At 37.7% G+C, this 25,042-nt stretch overlaps 1 protein-coding gene across 6 annotated transcripts in view; it reads left to right on the forward strand.

Moving 5' to 3' along the window:
* CTNNA2 (catenin alpha 2) overlaps positions 1-25,042 on the forward strand; it is a 502,913-nt gene that overhangs the window by 364,307 nt on the left and 113,564 nt on the right. For all 6 annotated transcript variants that reach the window (XM_032686520.1, XM_032686521.1, XM_032686522.1 and 3 more), the window contains one exon: positions 20,930-21,010. In XM_032686520.1, coding sequence (XP_032542411.1) covers positions 20,930-21,010 — 81 coding nt within the window. The remainder of the gene's footprint in view (positions 1-20,929; positions 21,011-25,042) is intronic.

Genomic DNA, 25,042 nt, shown 5'->3' on the forward strand with positions numbered 1-25,042 from the left:
GGTCAAGATGGTGAGTAGTGAGAGAAGAAAGAAAATAGAGGCAGAATTGATTCAGAATGATTTAAAGCAGAAAGTTATTGATATGGAGAAATACAATATTGGAAAACAGCAGGGAAGAAAATCTGTAAATTTACAGGTACTGATATTGTGAGAAAGCTTCAAGAATTTGATGGGACTGGTAGAAACAGTTTAGTTTGAGACAAAAGTTATATGAATATATATGTCTAGTGATATACTGTTTATAATCTTAGGACAAAACTGTGTCCAATGAAACTGATTTAGGAATAGGAACTGGTTCCTCAAGATCTGCTGAAGTTCTTCAGTCTGTTGCAGAGATACAAAGACCATTCACTGGATTTACTCACAGCAGAGAGGAATTTAACATATGGGTGATATAGTTTAACCTGTTTAGCATATAGAGAAATCCATATAATGCCAATTTGCTGCTACCTTGGTACACTGCCTAATAATTTGGGATAGTTGAGTGTGCAATTAAAATTAAAATCTGTGAGCGTAAAGATATTCAGTAGCCTTGGAATGAGGGAAAAAAATGAAGGTAGTAACAGCGACGAAGTCTAATAGTGGAAATTTAAAATGACATTTAAATTAAATTCTTGCCTCTTTTTGCAAATGTGGCAGTGTTTAATGGGGTTTTGATCAGTGCAATATGGTATCCTGGTATCAGCAGAGAAAGGAAATTTGTTCACGGTGCATTAAGCAACATGTTCTTGTGGGTGGTGGGGGATGTCCCTTCATAACCAGAGCTCGATTTAAGTGGGACAAATGAGTTAAATGTGGGTCTGTGTCTGTAGACACAGAAAGCCAGGCTAAAAGTCCATTTCTGTTCCTCATGAAAAGCTTCACAGAGCTGATTCAGGTCTTCTGTTGGAGCGCCCAGAGCCTCAAGGGGGATTCATACAAGCAGAAAAGGTCACACAGTACCCCAAAGAAATTGCTCTGAACTGTGTAATCTATAGGGGAAATCAGGAAGATTCAGCTTTTGTTGTTGTTGTTGTTGGGGGTTTTTTCCCTCTCCAGAAATTTACCCTACATTTCTGCTTTGAACAGATGTCTTTAAAAAGTGTGTGGGAAATTTCCAGGAAAGTCTCATACACTTGAATTTTATTATGTTTCTCAAGTGCAATAATGATTTCAGAGATGACTGATGCCATTATTTCATTTAGTTTACAACATTTTCTGTTTCAATTCCTTTTATTGTGTTTGCACAAATACAATTAGCTGTGGTACTAATCGCTGTTCTAAATCACTGAAAAAAAAAGAAAAAATACATAGAATTTCAACCTTTTAATAATATTTTCCCAGGCTTGTGAAATGTTCCTTTTTTTTTTCCCCAGATTTAATTGATATTCATGTGTATCTGTCATTGCACAGCATTCAAGCTCAGTGTTCAAAATAAGTCTTTGTGTTGCTCCTCTATGGCAGGAGAGACTGAAGGCTGAATTGTCAATTGGTCCAAAAATGTGGGGCAGAACTGAAGTAGAGAAATAGGAGCAACAAGGCAGAGGAGGGAATTTAATTTAGGTATTTTGAGGGACTTCATTTACAGCTTAACAAACCAGGAGGTGTCTCCATTGAAGCCTCATGGGCTCTTTAGGTGTTGGCAGGTCATGAGTCCAGAAACTATTTCATGGGTGAATGAGAATGACTTGGATGAGTGAGGAGGCAAAGAAAACACATTGAACCATTGTTGCATCTCAACTCAGGGAATAAAAGCACACTTTGGTGGAACCAAAGCAAATTCCCAAGCACACCCAGGTGTTCTGCCCAATATTGTGAGTCTGTCTGAAAAAAACCCAGCTTATTTAGAGGAATGAGGGAAAAGAAGTTATGAAAATAGTTGTGATTCTGTTGTAAGACAAATTGGTTGTAGCAGTAGCTGGGCAGTCGATTTGAGATTGTTTAAATGCGAAGAACATTAAACAATAAACATTAGAACTGCCACTTGCTGGAGCAAACCTTGACCCATACTTTGGATACGGGCAAGAAAATGTAGAGGAGATGTAGGAATGTATGAACTGAAGAGACAAATGGCTGAACTGTGCAGCTCTCATGCCTGTAACTCACCTCTGTGACATTATTATTATTACTGATGTGCCTTCACCCTGCCCTTTCCCACTCACTGTAATGCACATTTCAATTAGACTCTTTGGGATGGGAGCCGTGAGTGTGAGGACACTGACCCCGATGGAGGGATTGGAGTTTTGTTCTGGAGCTGTGTCTGTGTGTTCATACATATGGATAAGGATTTGCATATGTTTGTGTAACACCAAATAAATCTAAGATAGCATTTGCAGGCTTCACCAGAGTGATTTAGTGGGAGTAGGTGGCTACTACCCCAGAAGATGGAAGGGGTTTGGTGATATGAGAAAGTAAGAGTATAATTAAGATGGCAAACATTATTTATGTTTTGTGGTTGCTGTAGCCAGCTCTTCTGTCTCTGTATCTCCAAGTGTTTAAGTTTTTCTAAGTTTTCATATCTTTGTTTCATGCAAAAATTTCCTAATTTTTTTTTTTTTAATAAAGGAAAATTCTCACTGACGGGCATGCATAGAAATATTTTTGAACACAGTTTCTCAGGACATAAAACCAAAAGACAAAAAACCATAACATAAAAATACTTTTTTAAAAATTTGTATTTTAAGCAGCATTGTTTTGTTTTCATAGTTTATATTATTATTTTAAACTCTTCAGACTGCCATTATTATGTCTAGGGATCTTTAGTAGGTTCAGTACAGTGGGTTTATGTAATCTGCAAGGGATATAAAGAGAGGAGTCACCCCACAAGGGTGCTCAGAGGAGAATTTTGTAGAGATAATAAATATCAAAATCTGTTGAAATTGTCCTGCTATATTTATAATGTGCATTCTAGGAATCAGTAGAGGGGTTTATTCCCCTTCCACTGGTTTTCTAGTTCAATGCAAGTCCTACAACTGGATCAAATGGCAAGTATTTTGTAGATAGTCTATTGTGGTCATAGAACATTTATGATAACAAGCTGGTTAAAGCATCATTTTGTTCTCTGATGCTATAGCAATTGACATTTAAAGAAAGACTTGGGTAGAAGAATGTTTAGGTTATTGGCTTTTAAAAATAAACATTTGCAAATCATATTTACAAAACAGAGTATTTCACCCTCTGTTTCTGAAGCAGGAAACAGGTCTGTTCATTTTCAGTGCATTCTTTAAAAAAGATTATTATATTTAAAAAATTATTTTACAGTGTTCAATTAAATGCAGTGCATTACTTTCAAAAATAATAATTTGTGTGGTGTTTGTCTGTGCAGGAAATCACAAAGTGGCAGTTATTATTATTTACAGTTTAGGTGGAGTCATACCTCTTGTTTACTGTGAGAGATCAATATGGGCCCAAATTCTCATCCCAAATCACTGAACTACCAGGTTGATCCTACAACTGCTGAGCATCATTTCCCAGCAGAGCACAGCCAGGGTCTCACAGCTACTGTGCAAATATTCCTCACAGTAAGGGAGGATGCAGAGTGGAAATTTGGGACATTTCCAGAAATATAAATTTTTCTTTCTTAGACCGGTGAATTTTCATTCCAGTAACACTGAGGGTAGAATTTGCTTAATTTCAAGTATTCTATTTAGGAAACTCCCTCCCCATATTTGTTCAAAAATGCACTCCAAAATTCCAATGAATCACAGAATGGATCTTTAAAGATCATCTGGTCCAACCCCTCTGTCATGGGCAGGGACATCTTTCACTAGATCACGTTGCTTAAAGCTCTGTCCAACCTGACTTTGAATGGGGCCTGCCCGGAGAAGGGACATCCAAGTTCAAAGTGTGAACTTTAAAATTCCTAAAATACTTGAAAAAAGAATAATCTCTGAGTTTATGTATTTATTTCAGGATCTTGTCTGGGAAATAATAACGCCTATAAAATCCATGTAATATAGAGCAACACAAAGCAATAGGAGCATTTGTCTTATATTCCTTCTGCTGTATTTTTATTATTTTTTTTTTACTAATAACTGTGCTGTATAAAATAGTTTGTGATCTCATTCAATGACCTCTAAAGTCAGTGAGCTTTTCCACTAAATATCATAAACTTATTGTCAGGCACAGGAGATTAGATATGATCATGATTTCTAGTCTAAGAAACTGAAAATTGGTCTATATTCATGAATGTGCTGTATAATAGGCTGTTGTAAATCCAGTTGGGTTATTAGGATTTATTACTGAAGGGAAGAGTCATGGTTACATTTAACACACCAGATTCAAGGTTTACAGAAATAACCAGTTCTGATAATGCTTTCCTTTTCTTATGTGAAAAAATATCAGAAGTGATAGCAAAACTAATTAAGTCAATATAATTCAAAAGTCAATTTAAGTCATGAAGGTACCAAGGCAAAACTTTTTGTGATATTCTATATTCAGAAGGTACTTTTCCACACCAGTTTTTGCTGTTCTACAGCATTTCTCTGGGTGGAGGGAAGGTATTTTAAGATTTGGGATTAGCCTGTTCTGATTTGTTGGTTAATAAATCAAATTGGTTTCCCCCAGCTGAGTCTGTTTTGCCCATGACAGTAACTGCTCAGTGGTCTCTCCCTGCCCTTACCTTGAACCATGAGCCTTTTGTTGTATTTTCTCTCCCCTGCCCAGCTGAGGAGGGGAGTGACATAAAAAAGAGGTGGCAGTTCAAATGAGATATTTGACATGATGCATAATACTGGGCATTGCCCTTCTTAGCACTGAAAATGTTAATTATGTCAGTCAAGAAAACATGACTGTTTTGAATTGTAATTGGTTTTGATTGTATAAAGGTAAAACATAGTGGATTTGAATTACAAAAACATTATATAGATGCACAATAAATATGTGTCACCCAGCTTTCTTTTTTGTCTTGATAAAATTTGAAGTTGCGTGGTATTTTGGAAACAGCTTTCAGAGGCAACAATTCATTCTTCTGCATGTTGTTGCAATTTGTTTCTGATGTCAAAAATATGTTTTTGTAGAGCAGAATGATATTAGAAGTGAAGAATTTTACTAGGAGGTGCTATTTGTTGTAATAAACTGCTCTGGAGTTCATCAGTCAAATGCTGGCATATGCAGCCATTCTAGGAGACTCTTTTTTTTTTTTTTTTTTTTTTTAGAAAAAGCACTCTTTAGCAAAATTTCTGCTCTTTAGCTATATTAAATGATTGATGGGCATTCTTACCTTGATTTAGGAAGTTATCTAAGAAAAGAAATTTCATCCTTAAGTATAAAAATATCTGTAAATGTGTGCATTTAAGGCAATTATTTTTTTAAAGAAACAGCTCTCTGTCTAGCAAGAAGCTCATGAAATATTAATTTTGTAAACACAGTTCCTTTTGGTTTGCATGAGCTCGTGGGATTGGTCAAACAGGCTCACCAGAAACATTTACAAGTACCTCACCTGATGGGGTCGTGGATTTGAGGTTGCCCACTCCCCATCCTGTCCTTGCACATCAGGATTACAACCATCAGTGGGTGTGACGTGATGGAGGACAACTGTCCTGCTGTGGTTTGTTGAATTTGTGTAATTTTCCTGCATTATGGGGAAGCTTCCAGGATCACTTGGCATTGGCCCTTGCTTATCTCTAAATACAGAAAACCTTTACCACCTTACCATTACTGTACTTAGAAGTACACAAATTTATGAAAGTAAAACTAAATTACTGAAACGTATAAAATTATTAAAATTAATTAAATGGTAAAGTATTAAAAAATGGAGATAATAAAATATAATTTCCAAGCTCTGCATTGATATTGTAGCATCCCACCATTCCCCTCCTGGGTGTAATGCTTCCTAATGCCAGACAGCAAGCCATGAACATACAGATATTTCAGCAGAGAAGAGCTCACTTGATATATTTAGAGTCTTGTTCTGCATCATTTCCAACTGCTTTGCAACGCTGACTTGTTAAACACTTTCCTGTGGCCAGCCTTAGTCAACCCATCTGTGTTATGTGAAGTTCTTCTGAAGGTCAAACCTCAAAGACAGTTTCAGGACTGATGCCAAAATGAGTTTACACTTTGTAGATGCACTTTTGCTCTTTATCTTAGGCGAGTCATTGGCTGGCTCTGAGTGTTCAGAAGTCATACCCTTGCAAAGTATAATTCAGATATCCATGTGATATTTAATCTGAGAAAATAACCCTTTCTGATCTTTTTGGAATGAATCTTTTATGTGTATGAACAAAACAAAACAAAAGCCTGTATTGCATGTTGTTGAAACAGATTATTAAGGGAAGATATTGTCTTAGTCAGGCTTGTCAGCCATTAAACCCAAACCAGGATTCTCTTATTTAATCTCTACCACCACTTGGTTTTGATCTGGGACTGAATTTCACATGAATGCTGCATAAATATTTTAATGTCTGTGTAATTATCCTTTAAATGGACAGCAGTATTTTAGCCAGCTGGTATACAGGATTCATTACTACCAATTTGTGTCACCTTTTGTCTTGGAAAAGCTCCTTTTTGATTCTTATGTGGTTTTCCTCTTTCTTCTCCTTGATCCCTGTAACTTTTAATAATAGTTGTCAAAAAAAAAAAAAGGTGAAACCACCAAAGAAACTAAAAATAACCTTTTCTGTTGAAACAGCCTGTTGGTGTGCATCTAGGTATTAATTAATTGCAAGAATCCCCTCTGTTCTCTCACAAGCCATCAGAGGGGGATTTTCCTAACCCATGCTGTGAGCATAACTTTTCTATTGAAATGACCTTCTTTTATCACTGGTTTCCAGACTGAGGAACAGAATGGGCGTGTGGCAGGACGTACTTGAAAGACCTGCTTAAAGACAAGCTGTGTTCTGCATTGTTCCACAAATTATGGGATGCACCACTGAGGTGCATCCCACAGCAGTCACAGAAACACTGGTCTTTGACACAGGAGATCCCAACTCCATCCTGCATTCCTTAGATGGGGAGCATCCTTCAAATAATATTTATAATTTACTGAGCCTGCAGTTGTGGATTAACTGTTGGACTTGATCTTAGAGGCCTTTTCCAACCTTAACTATTCTGTGATTTCCTGAGAGCTCATGAAACTCTAGAAGATTCTTCCCGAGGCAGTTCAAATAGTGGAGCAGAGCATAGTTTCACAGGTTGGGTCTTTACACTTCTCTCCCACATACAAGATCATTAGAAAAACAAAGTTTTCATTCCTCTCCTTGCTCCTGCGAGATAAAGAGAAAAAGTAGAAAAATGAAGAAAAAAAAAAAAGGACTGTTCACTTTATACTGGAGAGGTAATATGCATCATGGCACTACTTTAAGATGAGATACTTCCTACCCATTTCACACTTTAGAAATAATTACTTAACACAGTACAGCCCATTTTATTCACAGTAACTTTTTCTCAGTAATTTACTTGGTGGTTCTGAAGTGAAAAGCATCATGTGGTGTGGAAAGCAGCAGAGCTGCTCCTGCAGAGCTTTATTTTATTTTTTTTTTTTTTTAAATTTCTTTAGGCGTTTGATCATCATGGAATTGACTCACCCTTAACACTAATTGCCATACTAAAGAAAACCTCACTAAAATATAGTCTATTAGAAACCAGGAGTGGGAATTGGAAGTAGAGTCTGTGGATTCAGTTGTTCCCTTCTTGGTGTTCATCATGACCCAGGGCAACAAGCAGAAGCTCCACCATTGTTCCTGTTTTAGTGAAATCATTGATTTTCAAAGGAAATATTTATTCTAATATAATTTTGTAGATAATGCCAGTGGAATTATAGGTTATATAAGAATAGAGTAATAAATAGGAAGTGTGGCATGCTGCATTGTATTACTACTGACATCACTATTGAAGTCACTGAAGGGCCAAACTAGTGAATTATTAGAATAATACTGTTTAAAATAGTTGATAACCCTCTATATTAGATATAGGTTTAAATTGGGACATCAAAGCTTTTCAGGAGGGAAAGAAGCAAACCAGATGTAAAGGTCAGTCAGCACTTTTACCACTTGCAATTAGTTTCTCTGAGAATTTGTCATTAAAAAGGGACTGTGAGCAGCTGCAGATGTCTGTGGAAAACTTTTAGCAGTGCATGATTTTCACTGAGACTTGCAAACTACCAAGTGTGTCTTGATACAAACTATTACCCATTCCTCAGGGAAAAATCTTTGGTGAATAACTCAGATCAGGAGTTCACCTCTGAAGCCAAGAATTGATAAAGGAAGATATATCCAGGATAACTTAGGAGTTGAAGCTCCACAGACTTCCAATCCTTCTAAAAGCGTGCACACGTGTCCCATTGGATGAATTTTCAGAAGCATCCAGATAACTTAGCAGGGCATGAATAACTTTGGAGCTGGCAAACCAAATCCAAGCCTGTTTTAATGTTCTCTGGATGGCTGGTCTTCCTCTGGCACCTCTGAAGTCTTGTTCTGTTTCATTTGTGAGCATCAGAATGAAGGTGGTGCCAGTTAGCATCTGTCTCAGATTTATTTCAGGTCTTGCACTGGAACCACAGGTTTCAATCTGCTGTGATTTCATTTAACATTCTTTAACATTTTTTACACTCCATTTCCTACCAGAAGTCTTTGTGGCAATCTACCAAGAGAACTGTCTTGCTTTTAACCCCTTTTGCAATATTTGGACGGGTTTAGTAGTGCCAGAAGATGGAGGTATAGCAAGGAAATTAAAAAAAAAAAAAAAGATTAAATTTTTATTATTATTATTTTCAAAGGCAAAATGTGCAGTAGTTCTGTATGTTGTATATGCATACTTTCTTCCACTTCCATTAGCTGTGATTTGGACTCCAATACCTTAAGAATTTCAGTGCCATCATTACCAAGAGAGTTAACTTGCCATATTGCACATTCATAGTAATAACTCTTTTTGGAGGCATTTATGTGCCTGTGCAGAACTATTCATTCAATTACCCTGTGAACCAGGCAGGGGTGGTCAAATTAATTACTATCTCATGAATATTGAAGATAAAGGGCCAAATCCAATTAAAGACCTCGGGGTTTCTGAGCTCAAAGTTACAACATGAACATTTTAAGTGAGTTTTTTACCACAGGGGTACCTAAACCTGGGCTGTGCATTGTGGCTATTGAAAAAAGTGAAGTCATCTCATTCCAGGAGATTCACTGTAAATGAGTGAAGTCCAAGCCCCCATCCCCTCTGGATCTTAAAAAGCAAGTTAGGGCTGGAAAGAAAAGGCTTTTTCCAGCATGTGCTCTCTCCTGAAGACATATAGGTATTTTTTGAAAAAAAAAAAAAAAAGGTGATGTTCTAAATATCATAGAGATTATTCTACCCCCTATATTTTTATTTTAATATTTGAGTATCATGTAGGGCTTCAGGCTGATTTCCTGTTGTGGGCATTCACAGATCCTAATTCCCTTTATACCTCTGGACTGGGTACAGTTTTACCTGTTGCACTGAAACTGGGCTGTGATGCAGATTGGGATGAAAGGGTCAGAGGGACCCCAGACATCAGTGCCTACCCCAACATATCTCACCTGGGGACTCCAGGCAGGGCTCTGAGGGCAGGTTTGCATTAATTTGTCCTTTTTGAACCCACCAAACTTGCACCTCTGCCTTCAGGGGGAGAAGGACAAGTCCCTTCCCTTCCCTGCTCCCATTTTCCCCACTTAATCCAAGTCATCTGCCTGATGATTCCAAAAATAAACCTTTTATTCAATGGAAATTTGGAGTGTCCATGAAAAATGAGTGTTCCAATCATTCAGTGGAAATAATGGTAAAACTCCTGCTGTCTTGAGAGGGAGCACAGAGAGGCTTTGTAAATGCACCAGTTATCATTTCAGAAAAGGTCTTTATCTTTATGCATTTAGTTTTATTCTAATAACAGAACAAAAGCCAAAAATTTTTCTGATATCTACAAGAAGAAATAAGGACTCTAATCAATCTGTAGAAATAAAGCATTATTTTATGCCTAATTAGTTTGTAATAGCATTTGCAAAGGTTGTTTTTTTTTTTCTTTTCTGTAAAAAAAGGCTGTTGATGAAAATGTCACAGAGTTATTTTCAACAGGCTTTTGCTCAGATATCCCACATGGACATTCTGTTATTTTGTGCTGGCTTTTACACTAATGCCCTGTAATTGTGTTTTACTTCCTCTGATTAAACTGACAAGTAATTTGAATGGATATCACTTAGCACATTGATCTGAGGCAGTGACAGGAATAGACCATGGCTTTGCTCTGTAAAAATAGACAGAGCTGGTCCTTTGCTTCTGCATTCTTTTGGAAGTCTGGTTGGAGTTTAAGAAGTTCTTTTATTTTGTGTTTTATTTTGTTTTATTTCATCCCTGTTGCCTCGTGGTTGTGATGTTCTACAAAGGAACATGTGGACATGAAGCAGCCTGTACTCAAAGTGAAAGATTAATTACAGTAATGAGGATTGAGTTATTTTCTTTCATGGGCTTTGCTCTGTCCCCAGTCATTCAAAGCAGGAGCTGAAGTTATGGCACGTGTCCAATTAAACCTCATGCTCATTGTCTGCTTGCAGGTGGGGTTTTCACAGGAGATATGTCAGGGTGAAACCCTTGTTTCCAGACACATGTCACTGCCCTCAGAAAGTTTGACACCTCCACTGATACTGTGTAGGCTGCACAGTACATTGCCAAGTAGGGTGTCAGCACTGAAAAGCAGCAGTGCTTTCAGATAATAATTATTTCAAATATTTTTCCTGCTTAGACTGTAATTAAAAGTGTTCAGAACAGGTTGGAGGATAAAGAACATGCAAAAAAACCCAGCCTCTACCTGGGTGACTTGGAGGGAAATGGCAAGGTAAAGGAAAAGAAAGTAGCAATTAATTGGAAAAAGCATTTAATTCTCTGTTATAAGTATTGAGTTGGCATTGAGTTTGAGCTGCCTACATTGATGAACACATTTTTGATTGGACATAAACAAGACTCATTTCCTTGTGGATCATCCAAGGAATATAAGCATGGTGCAATTAAAAAGAAAGAAATGCAGATGTAATAGTCAACACACACCTCATACAGAAATCCATTAGATAGTGGCAGATGCAGCCAACTAGTTGAAATCTTGTTTTTAAGTGATATTTGATAATCAAAGCACTCTAAGTGCTCACAAAAAACAGTTCTGTGCTTCTTAGGCACAGACAGATGAATTTGGGGGGGTGTGGTTGAACTCTGAGGTTCTGTAATGCCTTTGTGCAGTAATTCTGCATCTAAATAGAATGACATAGTTGGAGCTTCAATATGTTCATAAGAAATTTTCATTTAGTACCTGTAAATGTTGTGAGTGCTCTGATGAACTTCCAGTGGTCACTTCATTTCTCAGAGGTGCCTATTTGGTTAAAAAGCTTCTTTGCTGAAAAAAAATGCATAAAGTTCCACACTGTGGAAGCCAATGTTATAGTCAAGTGTCATCATCCAATGGAGTCTTTTTCTAGAATACATAAACAAACAAAAAAATCTTTGCTTACAACCAAACAACATTGTGTGGTTCTCGTGTTGCTCCGAGAGAACTGAAAAATACTAAAAGGATGTTTTCAAGGGATGCTGAGATGGCTCAAGAAGTCCTGCAGTTAATTCAGTGAATAACACTCGTCCCTGTGACTCATAATACACATTTTAGTCTAAAACCAACTAGGGAGAGATTGGCTACAAGAGCTTTCTAGTGAATACGGGGTAAAACTGACATAAATACCAGACATCAAAACCACTTCCTTTAAAAGTCCTGAGAAGTATTTCCACTAATCTGTAACAAAGACAAACCAAAGGTTTAGTCAATAGATTTCTGAGTTTGGATCCATGAAGTATTTTTTTGTTACATGCTGTAAGACATTCTGTCCTTCTCTACCCCTCCTCTTTTCTTAGTCGCCTCATATTGCATCACCTTTTTAACTGGTAAAATTTGAACAGAATACATGATAGGAGACTTCATTGATAACTACTTCATGACTTAGGAACATTATTATGCTTAATAGAATAGGCTTTTCTCAAGACCTTTTGTTAGAATGGGTAAATTTTAACATTTTTCATTTGCATAGTCCTTTACTACAGGTTTACATATCTGAAGGGAAAGAAAAAATGTATCCTATCTGCTTTTTCTCCAGTTATTTTAGATTAAGAGAAGACATCAGGAGCCATTTAAAAGCAGATTGCAATTTGCAGCTGGAAGGCAGCTGGTGGTTAAATGAGGAGTTTGTACTGGACCCTTTGCAAGTAGAAGTCTGTGAAGAAATTAGAATAATTTTGAATTCTGGAGTAAACATTTCTGACCTTCTAAATGGAAACATCTGCAAGATTTTATTTATATGATGAGTGGGGAGATTCTCAGCTGGTGTAAATTAGTGTGGCTTCAGTGAAGCTGATGTTTTTATAACAGTTTACATCATGAACATTTCTTTCCTCAGAAATTCTATTTTTTATATGCATTTAAGTGTAACAGCATCAATTTTCTGTACTGACATTTTCTGAATAGAAACAGGCAGCTTCTTCTATGAAAACCCTTATGTTTTCCTCTGAGTAAGCACTGCAAAGGAAAAGATGCTATTTAATGAAATATTCTGCCAGATTTAAATTTTAATACGTATTGTTACAAAGTCAGCCCCTCAAACAGAAAGGAGTGAGGGGAAGCTTCACAGACATCAGCTTTCAAGGGCATTAGGACAGAAACCTGGATCAGAAGTAGACTTGTATGCTAAGACTCATTTCACCTGAATTCACAGTGATAGGGATCCCATTACACACCCACTGCCAGAGACTTCTTGAGGACGTATCAGAAAACCTGTCTGAGGTTATTAGTCCTGGCTCTTCCAGCTGCATTTACTTGTTTTCCACCGTTATCAGCAAACCTCAGTTCCAAATGAGGCTGATATTGGCATGTGTCTTTATCTGAGAAAGCTCAGATTAGAGAAATCCAGCTAAACTGGAGGTTTTTTACTTGTTTTTGTTTTCTTCATTAGGTTGTGGTGTTTCTGTGTCCCAGCACTCTCAACCTTTCCTCGTGTTCAGTTGGGCATTGCAGCAAACTTCATCAGGGTTCCCTTGATCCCATCAGCCAAGTCACTTAGGAAGATATTAAACAATGTTGAGCCCAATATCAATCCCTGAGAGACCCCACTTGGGACAGGCTGCCAGTTTGAAAAGAACCTGAGACTGTAAAGATCCAATACTGAGTCTGAATTATAAAGTGTGTTTCTTTTAGACAGTGAGAAGAAAGCGAATTATTTTCAGGACCTCAAAATATCACATCCTGGAAGGACTAGAATATCTTTTGTGGAAGCTTGTAAAAAAGGCACCTTTATGATCCTGTATTTTTTAATTCTCTGGAAAAAAAAAAATCATCCAAAACACACAATATTTTTCCAAGACACAGTCTCCAGCCTGATCCTTAGGAGGGCTGGACAGTCTTTATATTTATTAAGTAGGCAGTTTATCTCATATAACTTAGTTTTTTTTAAGAGTTAATCATCAAGCTTTTCAAGATCCCCTCCATTGTTGATGGAGAGGAGCAATCCCATGTGGTGACATGTATTCCATATTAAAACAAGTATGCAAGACAGATGGGTGCTCTAAAAGTGCCTGTCACTTTATACTGAGTATAGAAGGAGCTAAAATAACTAGATTTGATTCAGTATTTCTTGATGGTAAAATTAAATGGGATGGTCCTTCCCTGAAAGCTATCACTGTTTTCTCGACTGGCAGTGTGTGCTACTTTATAATCTGAGTTTAATTAAATGACACAACTCTTAAGTGATGGCAGGATATTCTTACCTTGGGGAAGAATTTCTAGCAGATTCATGGCTCTCCCTCCTTCAAAAAAAAAACAAACCCAAAAATGCATGTGTTTTACCTAATGAAAATCAATGAGATTTGGAAGTTACACTTGCCTTGTCCCTTAGGAAAGTCCCACCAGTTGCCTTTTCTGAGTGTTTGGTGCCTCAGTAGGCTGTAAAATCCAATCTATCTAGAAGAGCAGGACTGTGTCCTCACCACAGTGATCCTGGAAACTCTAGTTCAAAAATACACAGAAATGCAGAAATATTCAGTGTATCATCTACAAGTGAAAAAAAAAAAGATCTCCAAACCCCAAAAAAGTGCTGCCTTTGTTCTCAAGAATGAAAAATTTCTCCATTTTAGGCAACTTCTAATATCATTATAAATATAAATTCCTCAGCCAGTTCTTTTTTTTGGAAGCTTAGATGCCGGTACATGATTATGGGTAAGTATCAATTAATAGTAGCAGCTGCCACTTGGGAACCATTGTGATGAAGCCCTAATCCTAACTGGTGCTTCAAATCAAACTGCAGTCATTGATAATGTTTCTGAAAGTCCTTGGTTATTACCAAAAGACAAGAAGGGGTTACAGCAGTGAATTATGCAAAACAAGAAAAATAACAGCCACAAACCAATCAAAGTGAAATACTCCCCTACACATAAGTTTTCTCACTTTGGAAAAAAGAAGCAACTACACATGGCTGATATGGAACAAACCACTTAATTCATCAATTCACCACTTAGAGGGATTCAGATATTGTGATGATGTGACCTGCATGAAAAATATACATAAAATATGACAAGAAAATCTTCCTCAACCATTAACAGATACAATTTTCATTATTTCTTTATTTTGTTTCAAACTTGGTTTGTACAGATCTAGATAAAACTTGCTTGGATCCAGGCCAAGGGTAAGACCTGTGCACCTCAGGTGCTGATACCGTGTCCAGTTCATGACTCATTTTAATTTTATTGAATTTATTTACTCTCTGGCACTGCAAATTTGTGGCTTCCCCAGCTTTCTGCACTGTTGTTATAATTCATGCTACACTGGAACCAAACTCACGGGTCACAAGGTAATTAAAAACTGCTGAAAGAAATTGTTTTATTTAAGGAGAACTTACTGTATCACACATTTATGAGCAGATTGTTTAGTGAATGGCATTCTAGAACTGGGAAGTATCTTGGAAGGGCCTGTAATTCAGTGTTTTATTGCAAAGGAGCCATGTCCTGAACATACTGGGATGTCTCTGCATCCAAAGGAGTGTGGGCAGCAGGTGAGGGGGGGATTCTGTCCCTCTGCCCTGCTCAGGTAAGACCCCACCTGCAGTGCTGCCTTCAGCTCTGGGGCCCCCAGCACAGGAAGGACATTGAGCTTTTTTTTAACATCCTTTCATGCAAAATTCTCTTTGTTTCCCTGAAGAAAAAAATCAGTTATTGAGGGGAAAAGGGAACATAGAAATTTTCATTCCATAGGAGGTGTCTCTCTAGCAAAGTTGAAGCTGGCAAACAGATGATTGCAAACCTCCATTGTAGTTACTTAGAATAAATTCTAAAACCAAAATAATTTATAAAAATAAATATACAGAGCTGAGTAAAACAGTAATTCATGTTTGTATCATGCTCCCAAGAGACTTCTTGCCATTCAATTTTTCCATAAATTGATTTTTTTTAACAAGTCTTCTTCAGCTCATCCATACAGGAACCACAGAGGTTTTGTAAAACTTGTTTTCCTGTCCCATCTCACTAGCAAATAACTAAGATTTTCAACTTCCAGTGAAATTTAGTCTCTACTTACTTCTCCTGTAATATATAGTTTAGCCTTTTCCTGACCCAAAATTAATCATCTTCTGTCAGAAGGGGAATATGTATTGGTATGTTTAAACGTAGATTTCTGTTTAGAAGCACTGATGCAGCCTATGTCTGTTGTTCAAAATGTTCTTCCTCTTAGTACTAAGCTTCTCTTCATCACTTTTAAAAGGGCTGTTGAACATGGGCACAGTTTTAAAAGAGTGATGTTGTTCAATGTTTAAAATAAAATATTAGGATGGATATATTTTTGAGCAGCAATTTACGCCTTAATAAAACACAGTGATATTGAAGTTCTGAATAAACTGTAAATGATGGAACCCTCTACCCAAGGGATGGTGAAAATATAAAAATAAATCAAGATTTGGTAGCTTTTGGATCAATAGATAATCTTTCCACCTGTCTCCTGGAGGCTAAATTACTGGAAACAGCAGTGGAAGTGTCTTGGACATGCAACATATAATGTGTGGGGAGACTGAGCTTTCTCAGGTATTTTGGCTTATATCTAACAGAGGAAAGTGGGAAAACAGTGGTTCCAAAACTTCTTGCGTAGTTTTAGTCCCCTATTATTATTAATATTGTTATTGTTAAATTGAAACACTGAATGATGCACTTTTGAATGATGCACTTCAGAGGAAAAGGACAACAGCCCTCTCTAACATCACTCATTTAGTTGTCATACATGTTGGGTTTTGTCTGTGACATTCTGTTGTAGGCCTACAGCTGCTACACTTCTTGTGTACATCTTTTATAGGTCACTATTGTCAGCCTTGTTCATCTGGCACTGATTATATTTTATTTTTTTTTTTAAATAGTATGCTCAAAATTATGGGTTTGCACCTCAGACAACTCTTAAGTTGATCCTAACTTTCCAATACGAGGATATTCCTTACAGAAGCATCTATCTTTCTAATAATAATTTTGGAAGTAGCAATTTTAGCCGTTTCACGTGGTGAAATTTAAACTCTGTGATTTCCATACTGGTAGTATCTGGAATTATTCAGAACTATCAACACGGTTCCAGCCTGAAGCATCTTCTTCCAAGGTTGACTATATTTCATCCAAAATGCACAGTGTCTCTGGGCTGGTTGACTTGACTTTGTCTTGACTCTATGATATTCTCCAGGGTTAGAAGAGAGTGTCCTTTTAAGTATCTTTTGCTGATCAAAAGAGTTCTGTGATAAGAAAATCGTGGGATATAAATGTCCTTAATAGTTGTGATAAATATTTTGGGAGTTATATATTTTACTCCAGTAGTGTAAACTGTGAACAGCTCATGAAAAAAAAAAGGAAGGAGAGTAAAAAGGTCTTTTTTTCAAAAGGAAAAACAGTGCTATATCTTAGCAGAGATCATTCTAGCAGGTGCTGAAATTTCTTACCATCCCTAAGTACTTCTTGTTATTAAATTATTTCTTTTCCTAACTAAGTGAAGTTCCCAGTATAACTGAGTGCTTACCTTAATATTTTGCAGTTTTAACTGTGAAGCTTTTCAGACTTTGCTTAATATAAAGAGGAAAGTTCTTGTATTCTATCTTTGTTTTACTGTTCAAGTAATATTGTTGACACTGCTTGTGACTACAACCATTTTCTAGAGTGACAGGGCAATCAATACCTAGATTTCTTCCACTTACCAGACACGGATGTGTTGAAAAACTACACAACTTCTCATACCACGTGGCAAATCAGGCTTAAAACCACTTGAAAATTATATTCAGGGAGCTGGCTCCTGCATTCTGTGATCTGAGAGAGGGACTGCAGCCTCGGGGTAGAAATGCAATGGAAGACCCACTCCTGACCTGGAGGACTCTGCAGCCAGCACAGCCCCTGGTCAGGATCCCGTGGGAATTAGCTCATCCTGAGCAACTGAGAATAAATCGAACAGGCAGGGAAAAGCTCTAAGGAAATTAGGAGGGAAGTAACACAGACTGAGAAAATTGTTTGAAAATATCTCGAGTACAAGCAGTATGCAAATGCCGTTAAATGGTCACAAGAAATCAGGGGCTTGATTAATATATTCTCCTGTAGCAAAGTTCTCATTACACCATGAATTGATGTAATTCTGTCCATAGGGACTCTGAATGCCGATATTTTGACGTTCAAGGACTTCTGTGCATTTCTCCTCCTTCTCTTTTTAACCCAATGCCAGCAGCAATTTTTACTTCCTTTTTAGCCCAAATTATCTTTCTTCTCTTTGTGGAAAAAGATTAACAGAGAAATGGCAAAAACCTCAATACTAAGCTTTATGGTTTTTTCAGGAAACCACTAAATTCCTTTCTATCTCTTCTAGGAATGAAGGCCAAAAAATTATCACAGAGTAACAATAATATAAGAGTATTTAAGGACTTAAATAAATAAACTTTAATAAACTTGTATTTTCAGCACAGAGCAGATGGTGTTTGACAGACCTCCCTGAAGCTATGTAGCATCACATGCCATGCTAGTTATTTTTCAATAATGTGATTTACTAAACAAATTTCTCCTTCTTTGAAATCCTACGGTGAAGGAGGGGTTTTGTGTACAGATTAAAAGGCAGTATCCATTTCATAAGTAACAGGTGAAGGACACCTAAAATTCATGGATAAATAAAAAATTGTACAGAATATTTGAGACTGCATCCATATTTTTATGTGTTAATAAAATGCTGACATTGAGAGAGCTCAACTGGATCTCCATCCACTTGTTTTGGGAGCCTGTTTTCCAACACAGGCTGGTTCATCCCATTTAGCATCTCAGACAGCATGAAGGCATGATTTGGGCAATTGCACAGAGCCATTGAGAACAGGCTCTTTTCTGTTTTGGAGGGAGAAGGGACCGACCAGATGGACGTTGACAGTTTGTGTTGTGTGGCCTAAGGGTCACGGAAGAGCTCCCAGTTGTTTTGTGTTCCACAGTAGGATGCACCCCAAGGGCCACTGTTTGCATAAACACTGTTAATTTAAAACCAGACTCAAAAAGTTACAGGATAAATTTGAAGAGAGGCTTGGGAGAGGTTCTATATGTAGACTACCATGGGCCTACTCTCAGTGAGAGTTTCCCTCCTATGAGCAGTACAAAACACCCAGATTAGGAATCTAAATCACAAACTTTGATGTCAATCTCAAAATTTCTATTTCTTTTCCAAAGGCCAGGAGCCATTTCTCCTAAATGGTGCAGTTTATGAAATGCTTAATTTATTCAGTGTCACTGTATCCCATAGCTGACTATGCTGGAAGAAGTCCCAAGTTCCTGTTCAAGGACAACTTTCTGAACCCCTAAATGAGTGCCAGGCATTAATTGCTTGACCTCAGCATGAAGGTGGTGAACACAAAATATATCTGCTCTGCATGAGATGAGTCAATAAGAATTGTTAACTAGTTGTTTTGTTTGAGAGCTGTAAAATACGATCCCTAAGTTAAGTATCATGGTGTTTACTCTTTTATTGTTTACAGTGTGTTAATATTCACAGCAATTTTCCCCAGTTTAGCAAATTATTCCCTGATTTTATTACAAATGAAAAAAAAAAAAAAAGCCAAACAAAGGTTATCTTTGCCCTAGAAAAAAACATCTTAACGTATTTTGTGTGGTTATGGATCTTTCTAAGCCAGTCCATTAAAGCTTTAACAATGAGAAGGAAGAGGAGAATTTAAACAATATTAAAGAATTTGAATTATTTGATTGGGAAAATAAAACATCCCAGAACAGTGATGTCACCAAGAAAACTTGTTTCAGCGAGTGCAGAGTGCACAGCTGGAGTAATTTTCTTCTTTTAAGTTTTCTTAGAATATGGCTTTGTAGTCTAACTAACTAGAACCTGGCTGAGACTGGCTCATCTGGCAGTCTCTGCTGTACCATTCTGACAGCCAGGAGAGGCTTCCTGTACCAAACTTATCTGCCTCAGCTTTATTGTGAAATTTCAGCCTGAAAAGCAAGCTTTGATTGTGTGCACATGTGACAGCTGCTGCCTCGAACAAAATAACAGGGACTGAATTCAGGACATCTAAAACTAAAAGCCTGTGCTGACACTGCTTAGGCTAAAGAGACTTAGCTCTTCAGCTGGGGACCAGAAGAACTCAGTCAAAGGATGAAGACAAGAAAAGTGAGATAAAAATATCACCGGGTGACACAGATGCCTCCTCTTGTGTGATAGCAAATGCTTTCTCTCTCTGTTTTCTGGTGTCAATTTGTATGATTAACTCCAGAATTTGTAATGGATTCTTTTTAGAGAGCTAAGAGGTAAATTTATGTTTTGTATCAAATTCTGGTGGCACTTGATATTGTTGTGTTTGAATTTCTAAATGAAAAAAGGGGATGGGTTTTTTGCAGATTTCTAAATGATCACAAAAGCTTTGGCCTCGTGTCATACTTAGAATTACAGTCAATAACAGAAAGCAGGCGTTCTCTGGAATGAATGCTTAAAGCAAAGGCTGGAACAGAGGCCACTTGCCAATGTAGAGCTGTTAACCATGCAGTCCATGTGAGAGATCACTGTTGAAAGGGTATGTTTAATCCCCATCCCACCCCAAAAGTGACTTCTCAATAGTTTCCAGAAAAGTATGCTATTAGGCTCAGCTGGAGACGGAAAATCGCTCTTAATCATATGCAAGGAACAATTCTAAATAGGAGTATTTGAAAACAGCCTTGGGAAGGAAAGAGTACTGCCAGGAAGAATGGAAGATCATTTTGATTCTTGATGAAAAGCTTTCAAACAGAGTTCAATGTGTAAGAGATGTGACAAATCTTTAGAGAAGCAGTTTTCTCTTAAGAGAAAGGTAATACAGCTAACAAAGTCACTTAATGCTTTTTGTGTCATTGAACCTAAAAAAGTATTTTTTCCCCATTGGTTACGAGCCACAAAAAGCTTTTTTCCCCCCTTTTTAATCTTCGTGAGGAGTTTTGCTTTGAGACTTCCTGCAGGAAAGTGTTTTAAGTGGAATTTTTCTTTATACTGCACCTAATGTCTGCCAATATGATTCCTGCTACAGGCGTAGGGACCATTTTCCTTCTGTCCTCAAGCTGTGTTGCTGCTTATTATCATGTTTAACATTCCCAGTGCCTGGCAGGATGGAGATTAGAAACTCTTAATATTCATTTTATAGTGAAAGGTCTTGCCAGATTTTTTGAGTATTAACTATAATATATGCACATAATTTAGTGGTGGAAAAGTTCTGAACTCTCCGGTGAGTCACCTTCATCTTTGTTCTTATCACTTTAGGATTGTTTTTAAATAATCTTCTACGCCTCCCTCACATAAACATGTTAAAAACACTACATTGGAAATAACAGCTTGATGGAAGCAAACGAAAAAAAAGATGCACAGGTTTCCTTTGATAAGCCTTTACTATTTTTTTTTTTTAGAAGTGTATATTATTTGGAGTATTTTTCTCTAACTCCGTGATTTTGGTTTTGTTAACAGACTGGAAGGAAGGAGAAGGGGGACCCCCTCAACATTGCTATTGACAAGATGACCAAGAAAACACGAGACCTTCGAAGACAGGTAAGCTCTGATTTTTATAATGCTTCTTGATTTTCCGAGGGAATCATAAACTTTTCCACTTAGGACTGGTTTTGCCACATGTAGGGGTTTAAAGTGTTGGTGTCCTTATTTAGACATGACAGTACATTGCACATGGCATGAAGCAAAGTAGTAGCATTTCCTGAGACAAAAAAAAAAAAAAAAAAAAAGAGAGAATGGAATGTGTTCCAAGTGTAACCCCCAATGTCCTGCTGTGTGGGAGGGTGGGCAGATTGGCCAGGCCTTCACAGCCCAGCAACCCCAGTCATAAAAACACTGGCATATGTGCTTATTTGTATTTATTGGAATACCCTCATGGAAATAACAGGAAAGAAAAGGAGAATGTGAAAAAAAAATTATAGGAGCAGAACATTTTCAGAGAAAACTTCCAAGGTACTGTATTAAATAAAGAGTTAAATACAGAGAGGGTTAATAAATAACAAGTTGCCCAGAGAGATGTTGGATTCCCTGTCTCTGTAAACATTAAAGTCCAGGTTGGATGGGGATATAGTTGAGGATGGCCCTGCCCATGACACAGGGAAGTGGACCTTTGAAGGTCCCTTCTAACCCAAAATATTCTATGATTTTATGAATAACTGCAAAACATAGCTTAAACAGTAAAGAATTTCTTATATTACATTTATCATTGTGTTTTGTAATAAGACTGAAAGGTTAATTAAAAAGGCTTCAGATGGAAAAGAATTGAAAGGAGATGGGCAAACAAGAGGGAGAAATCCTTTATAAGTTTCTTTAAGCCTTTAAGTTAAGGCAGGGCAGATTGCCTCTTTTTATCTCTTTTTTCTCCTTTTGAGATGATCTCAATTCTGCATTTTCTGTAAATAATAATAATAATAACAACAAGGAAAAATAAAACTGCAAGACCAAGCAAGGACTTAAATGTATCTTCAGAAACCTATTTGTTATAAGATAGTTTCAGAAAGAGTGGCCCCTGTAGGTATTTTGGAATCAGTGCTCTGCACTGCCAAAGCTCAGTTCATTTCAACTCTTAACTCTCAGCAAACATGTTTGAAGATCATATTCTGCAAATAATAAACCTATTGCAATGGTCTTACAGTCAATATGAATCACTGACTCTCCTATATAAAGCCTGGAATCACATCTGCTGCTCAGCTAATGACAGAAGAAAGATCTCTGCTGTTCTGACCTCCAAATTTGTGGGATCCTCAATTCTGCAGCGGAGCTGGTACCATGTGTTGCCTCCCACCTCTGTTCTTACTGCTTCAAGGAAGTAGCAGACTAACACGAGTTGCTGTTCTGTGTGAGGCTCTCAGCAGTTGCCTGAATTACTCATCTCTAAAGCCAAATTTACTCTGAAACGTGATATAAAAATGGCACCTTTCTTAATAAACTGTCTACTTCTCATGTATATTCAACCCCATGGAATATTCAATCTCAGAAAGGTTTGAACTCTGTGTGTGAGTAAAGTGAAGTGCATACAAAGTATTTCCCTGCTTGGAGATGAAGCTTTTAATATAGGGTTTGATATTTGTGAAATTTTGTCACATAGGTATAATGTTTATTAAATCATGGCAGTTGCTAGAAAACTAATCAATATTAGATCATAGTTGTGCTGGGTTTTGCACAAATGTAGGGGAAGGTGGAGTCTTTGCTTTCCACAATGAGCATTCTGACTATAAATGATTATCCTTCAGAATCATAGTCAGTGTTCTGCTTCACCAAACTCATAGTCAACAGTCTATCTGTGTGTGTGTGCCTAGACCTGCCTGCACACTCCCTGCTAAATTTGACAGTGTGAGGATGTCACTGAGGGCTTGGTTTAATGGCTGGGGAGAGAGGCTTGAAGACTGAGAAGAAATGAGCCGCGGTTGAGAATACAGAGTTACACTATTTCAGCCTTTCTATTTTGAGCTAAATCATTGGAGAGACAACCACCTTTGAATACCATAATGCCTTTTGTTTTAATGAATCCCTTTTAAAGCTTGCTTTTCATACTTTTGAAGCTTAATGTTAACACCATAAAACTAGACAATCTACAACATACGTTTCAGTGATGGAGAAGATATATATATTTCATTTGATAGTCAGGCTCCCTTGCAAGTCTACAGTAATCACCCATCTAAGACTGATTTTCCTTTCTCTCCCCAGGTTACTTAGCTCTTTATTTCTGAGATTTGATTTCATTATCTACAGAACATGCAGACATGTGAAATGATTGGGGATGGAATGCACGGTGCTAAAATTCCACCTCACAATTTGCAGAGACTTCAATATTTCTTATTCTGATGGAATTACATCTTTTAAACTCATCATTTAAACTCTCCTGGGCATTGGGAAACTATTATGGAGATCTAATTATATGTCTTACTATAAACTGCCAGTAAGAACATCAACCTAACTCAGACTGAACAAGTTCTTGGAAGCAGACATATCTCACCAGCCCATAGCTCACTGCTGCCATTTCTCACATGATATTCATAGAAGCACAGAATGATTTGGGTTGGAAGGGACCTTAAAGACTGTTTAGTTACACCCCACCTACCATGGGCAGGGACACCTTCCACCAGTCCAGGTTGTTTCAAGCCCTGTCCAACCTGGCCTTGGACACTTCCAGGAATGGAGCAGCCACAGCTTCTCTGGGCAACCTGTGCCAGGGCCCCACCACCCTCACAGGGAACAATTTCTTCCCAAGATCTAATCTAACCCTACCCTCTGTCAGTGTGAAGCCATTCTTTATCTTGTCCCTCCAGGCCTGTGTCCAAAGTTCCTCTCCAGCTCTCTTGGAGTCCCTTTTGGTACTGAAAGGTGCTGGAAGGTCTCCTGGAAGTCTTCTCTTCTCCAGGATGAACAGCTCCAGCTTGCTCAGCCTTTTATTTTGAACAAGCTGGAAAACACACAGAATTCTGTGTCTGCTAATAAGTTGCACCAATTGGCAAGATTTGAGGTCTTTTTTATGCCCCTGGGATGCAAGTCTGTAGTTATTAAAAAAAAAAAAGAAAAGACAAAACCTAAAAGCTAAACAAAACCATCTTTCACTGTGTGGTACAGCAAGCCAGCCCAGCAGCAGGGTGCTGGTTGATGCCAGTTATTTTGTTTCTTTGCTCTTCTGCCATAGCAGGAAAAAGAAATACCAACCCTATAGTTTAAATACCACAGGTAATCCCAAAGCAGCAGGCACGCCCAGGATTTCAGGTGTCACAGTGACATCTGCAGTGACATGGAGAGCAAGACAAGCAGGAAGGACACACCAAAGAGTTTGGCTGACACACCAACTGGATGCCCAGCGAGGCCTAGCACGGTCTGTAGATAATTTGGAGGTGTGTGAGCAGAGCACCAGCTGTTCTGCTGTCACCACCACTGGTGTCCCACCTGTTAGTGCTGCTCTCCTGCCCTGCTACCACCAGCTCTCAGTGTTTGTGTCCTGTTCCAGGGGACCAGCTGAGCTTGTTCAGTCTCTTTGAGCCGCTCGGTTTCCCCGTGAGGTGGAATAACTAAAACCATTTGTTTTCTCTTAAAGAGCAGGAGTCTGTGCTGCCATTGATACCAGCAGAGCAGCCTGTCTGCACTGTTTCATTTTTGTCCATTCAAGCCAGAGTAAGTCTTCATATGCCTCCAAGTGGAAGGAATTGTACAGAAATGAGATTTTTTTACCAGCAATTCTGTTTATACTGAGCATTATGCTCTTAGGTAGCTGTTAAGGACAATCCATCCACCTCCTGCAGACTGAGGTTTATGTTATTACTAAAGCTACTTAGAAATGCTGTGTGAAATAAATACCCCAAAGAAAAATTTTCACTTCCTTAAAAACTGAAAAAAAATCATAAATCATCCAGAAATTGAATTTTGAAAGTAAAAAAAAATAAATAATAATTATAAAAAAAGAAGTCTGAGAGTGTCAAAAAGTCCAGTGTGGACTTTTTCTCAGCAGTTTCAAATTTTCATTTTGAAAGTTAGTAATTTCTTTTTAGCTTAGCATTGCAAATACGTACATTTACACATTAATAAATATGGAAAAATAAACCCACATTTTTACAA

The sequence above is a fragment of the Chiroxiphia lanceolata genome, chromosome 4 (assembly GCF_009829145.1).
Source record: "Chiroxiphia lanceolata isolate bChiLan1 chromosome 4, bChiLan1.pri, whole genome shotgun sequence".
Lineage (NCBI taxonomy): Eukaryota > Metazoa > Chordata > Aves > Passeriformes > Pipridae > Chiroxiphia > Chiroxiphia lanceolata.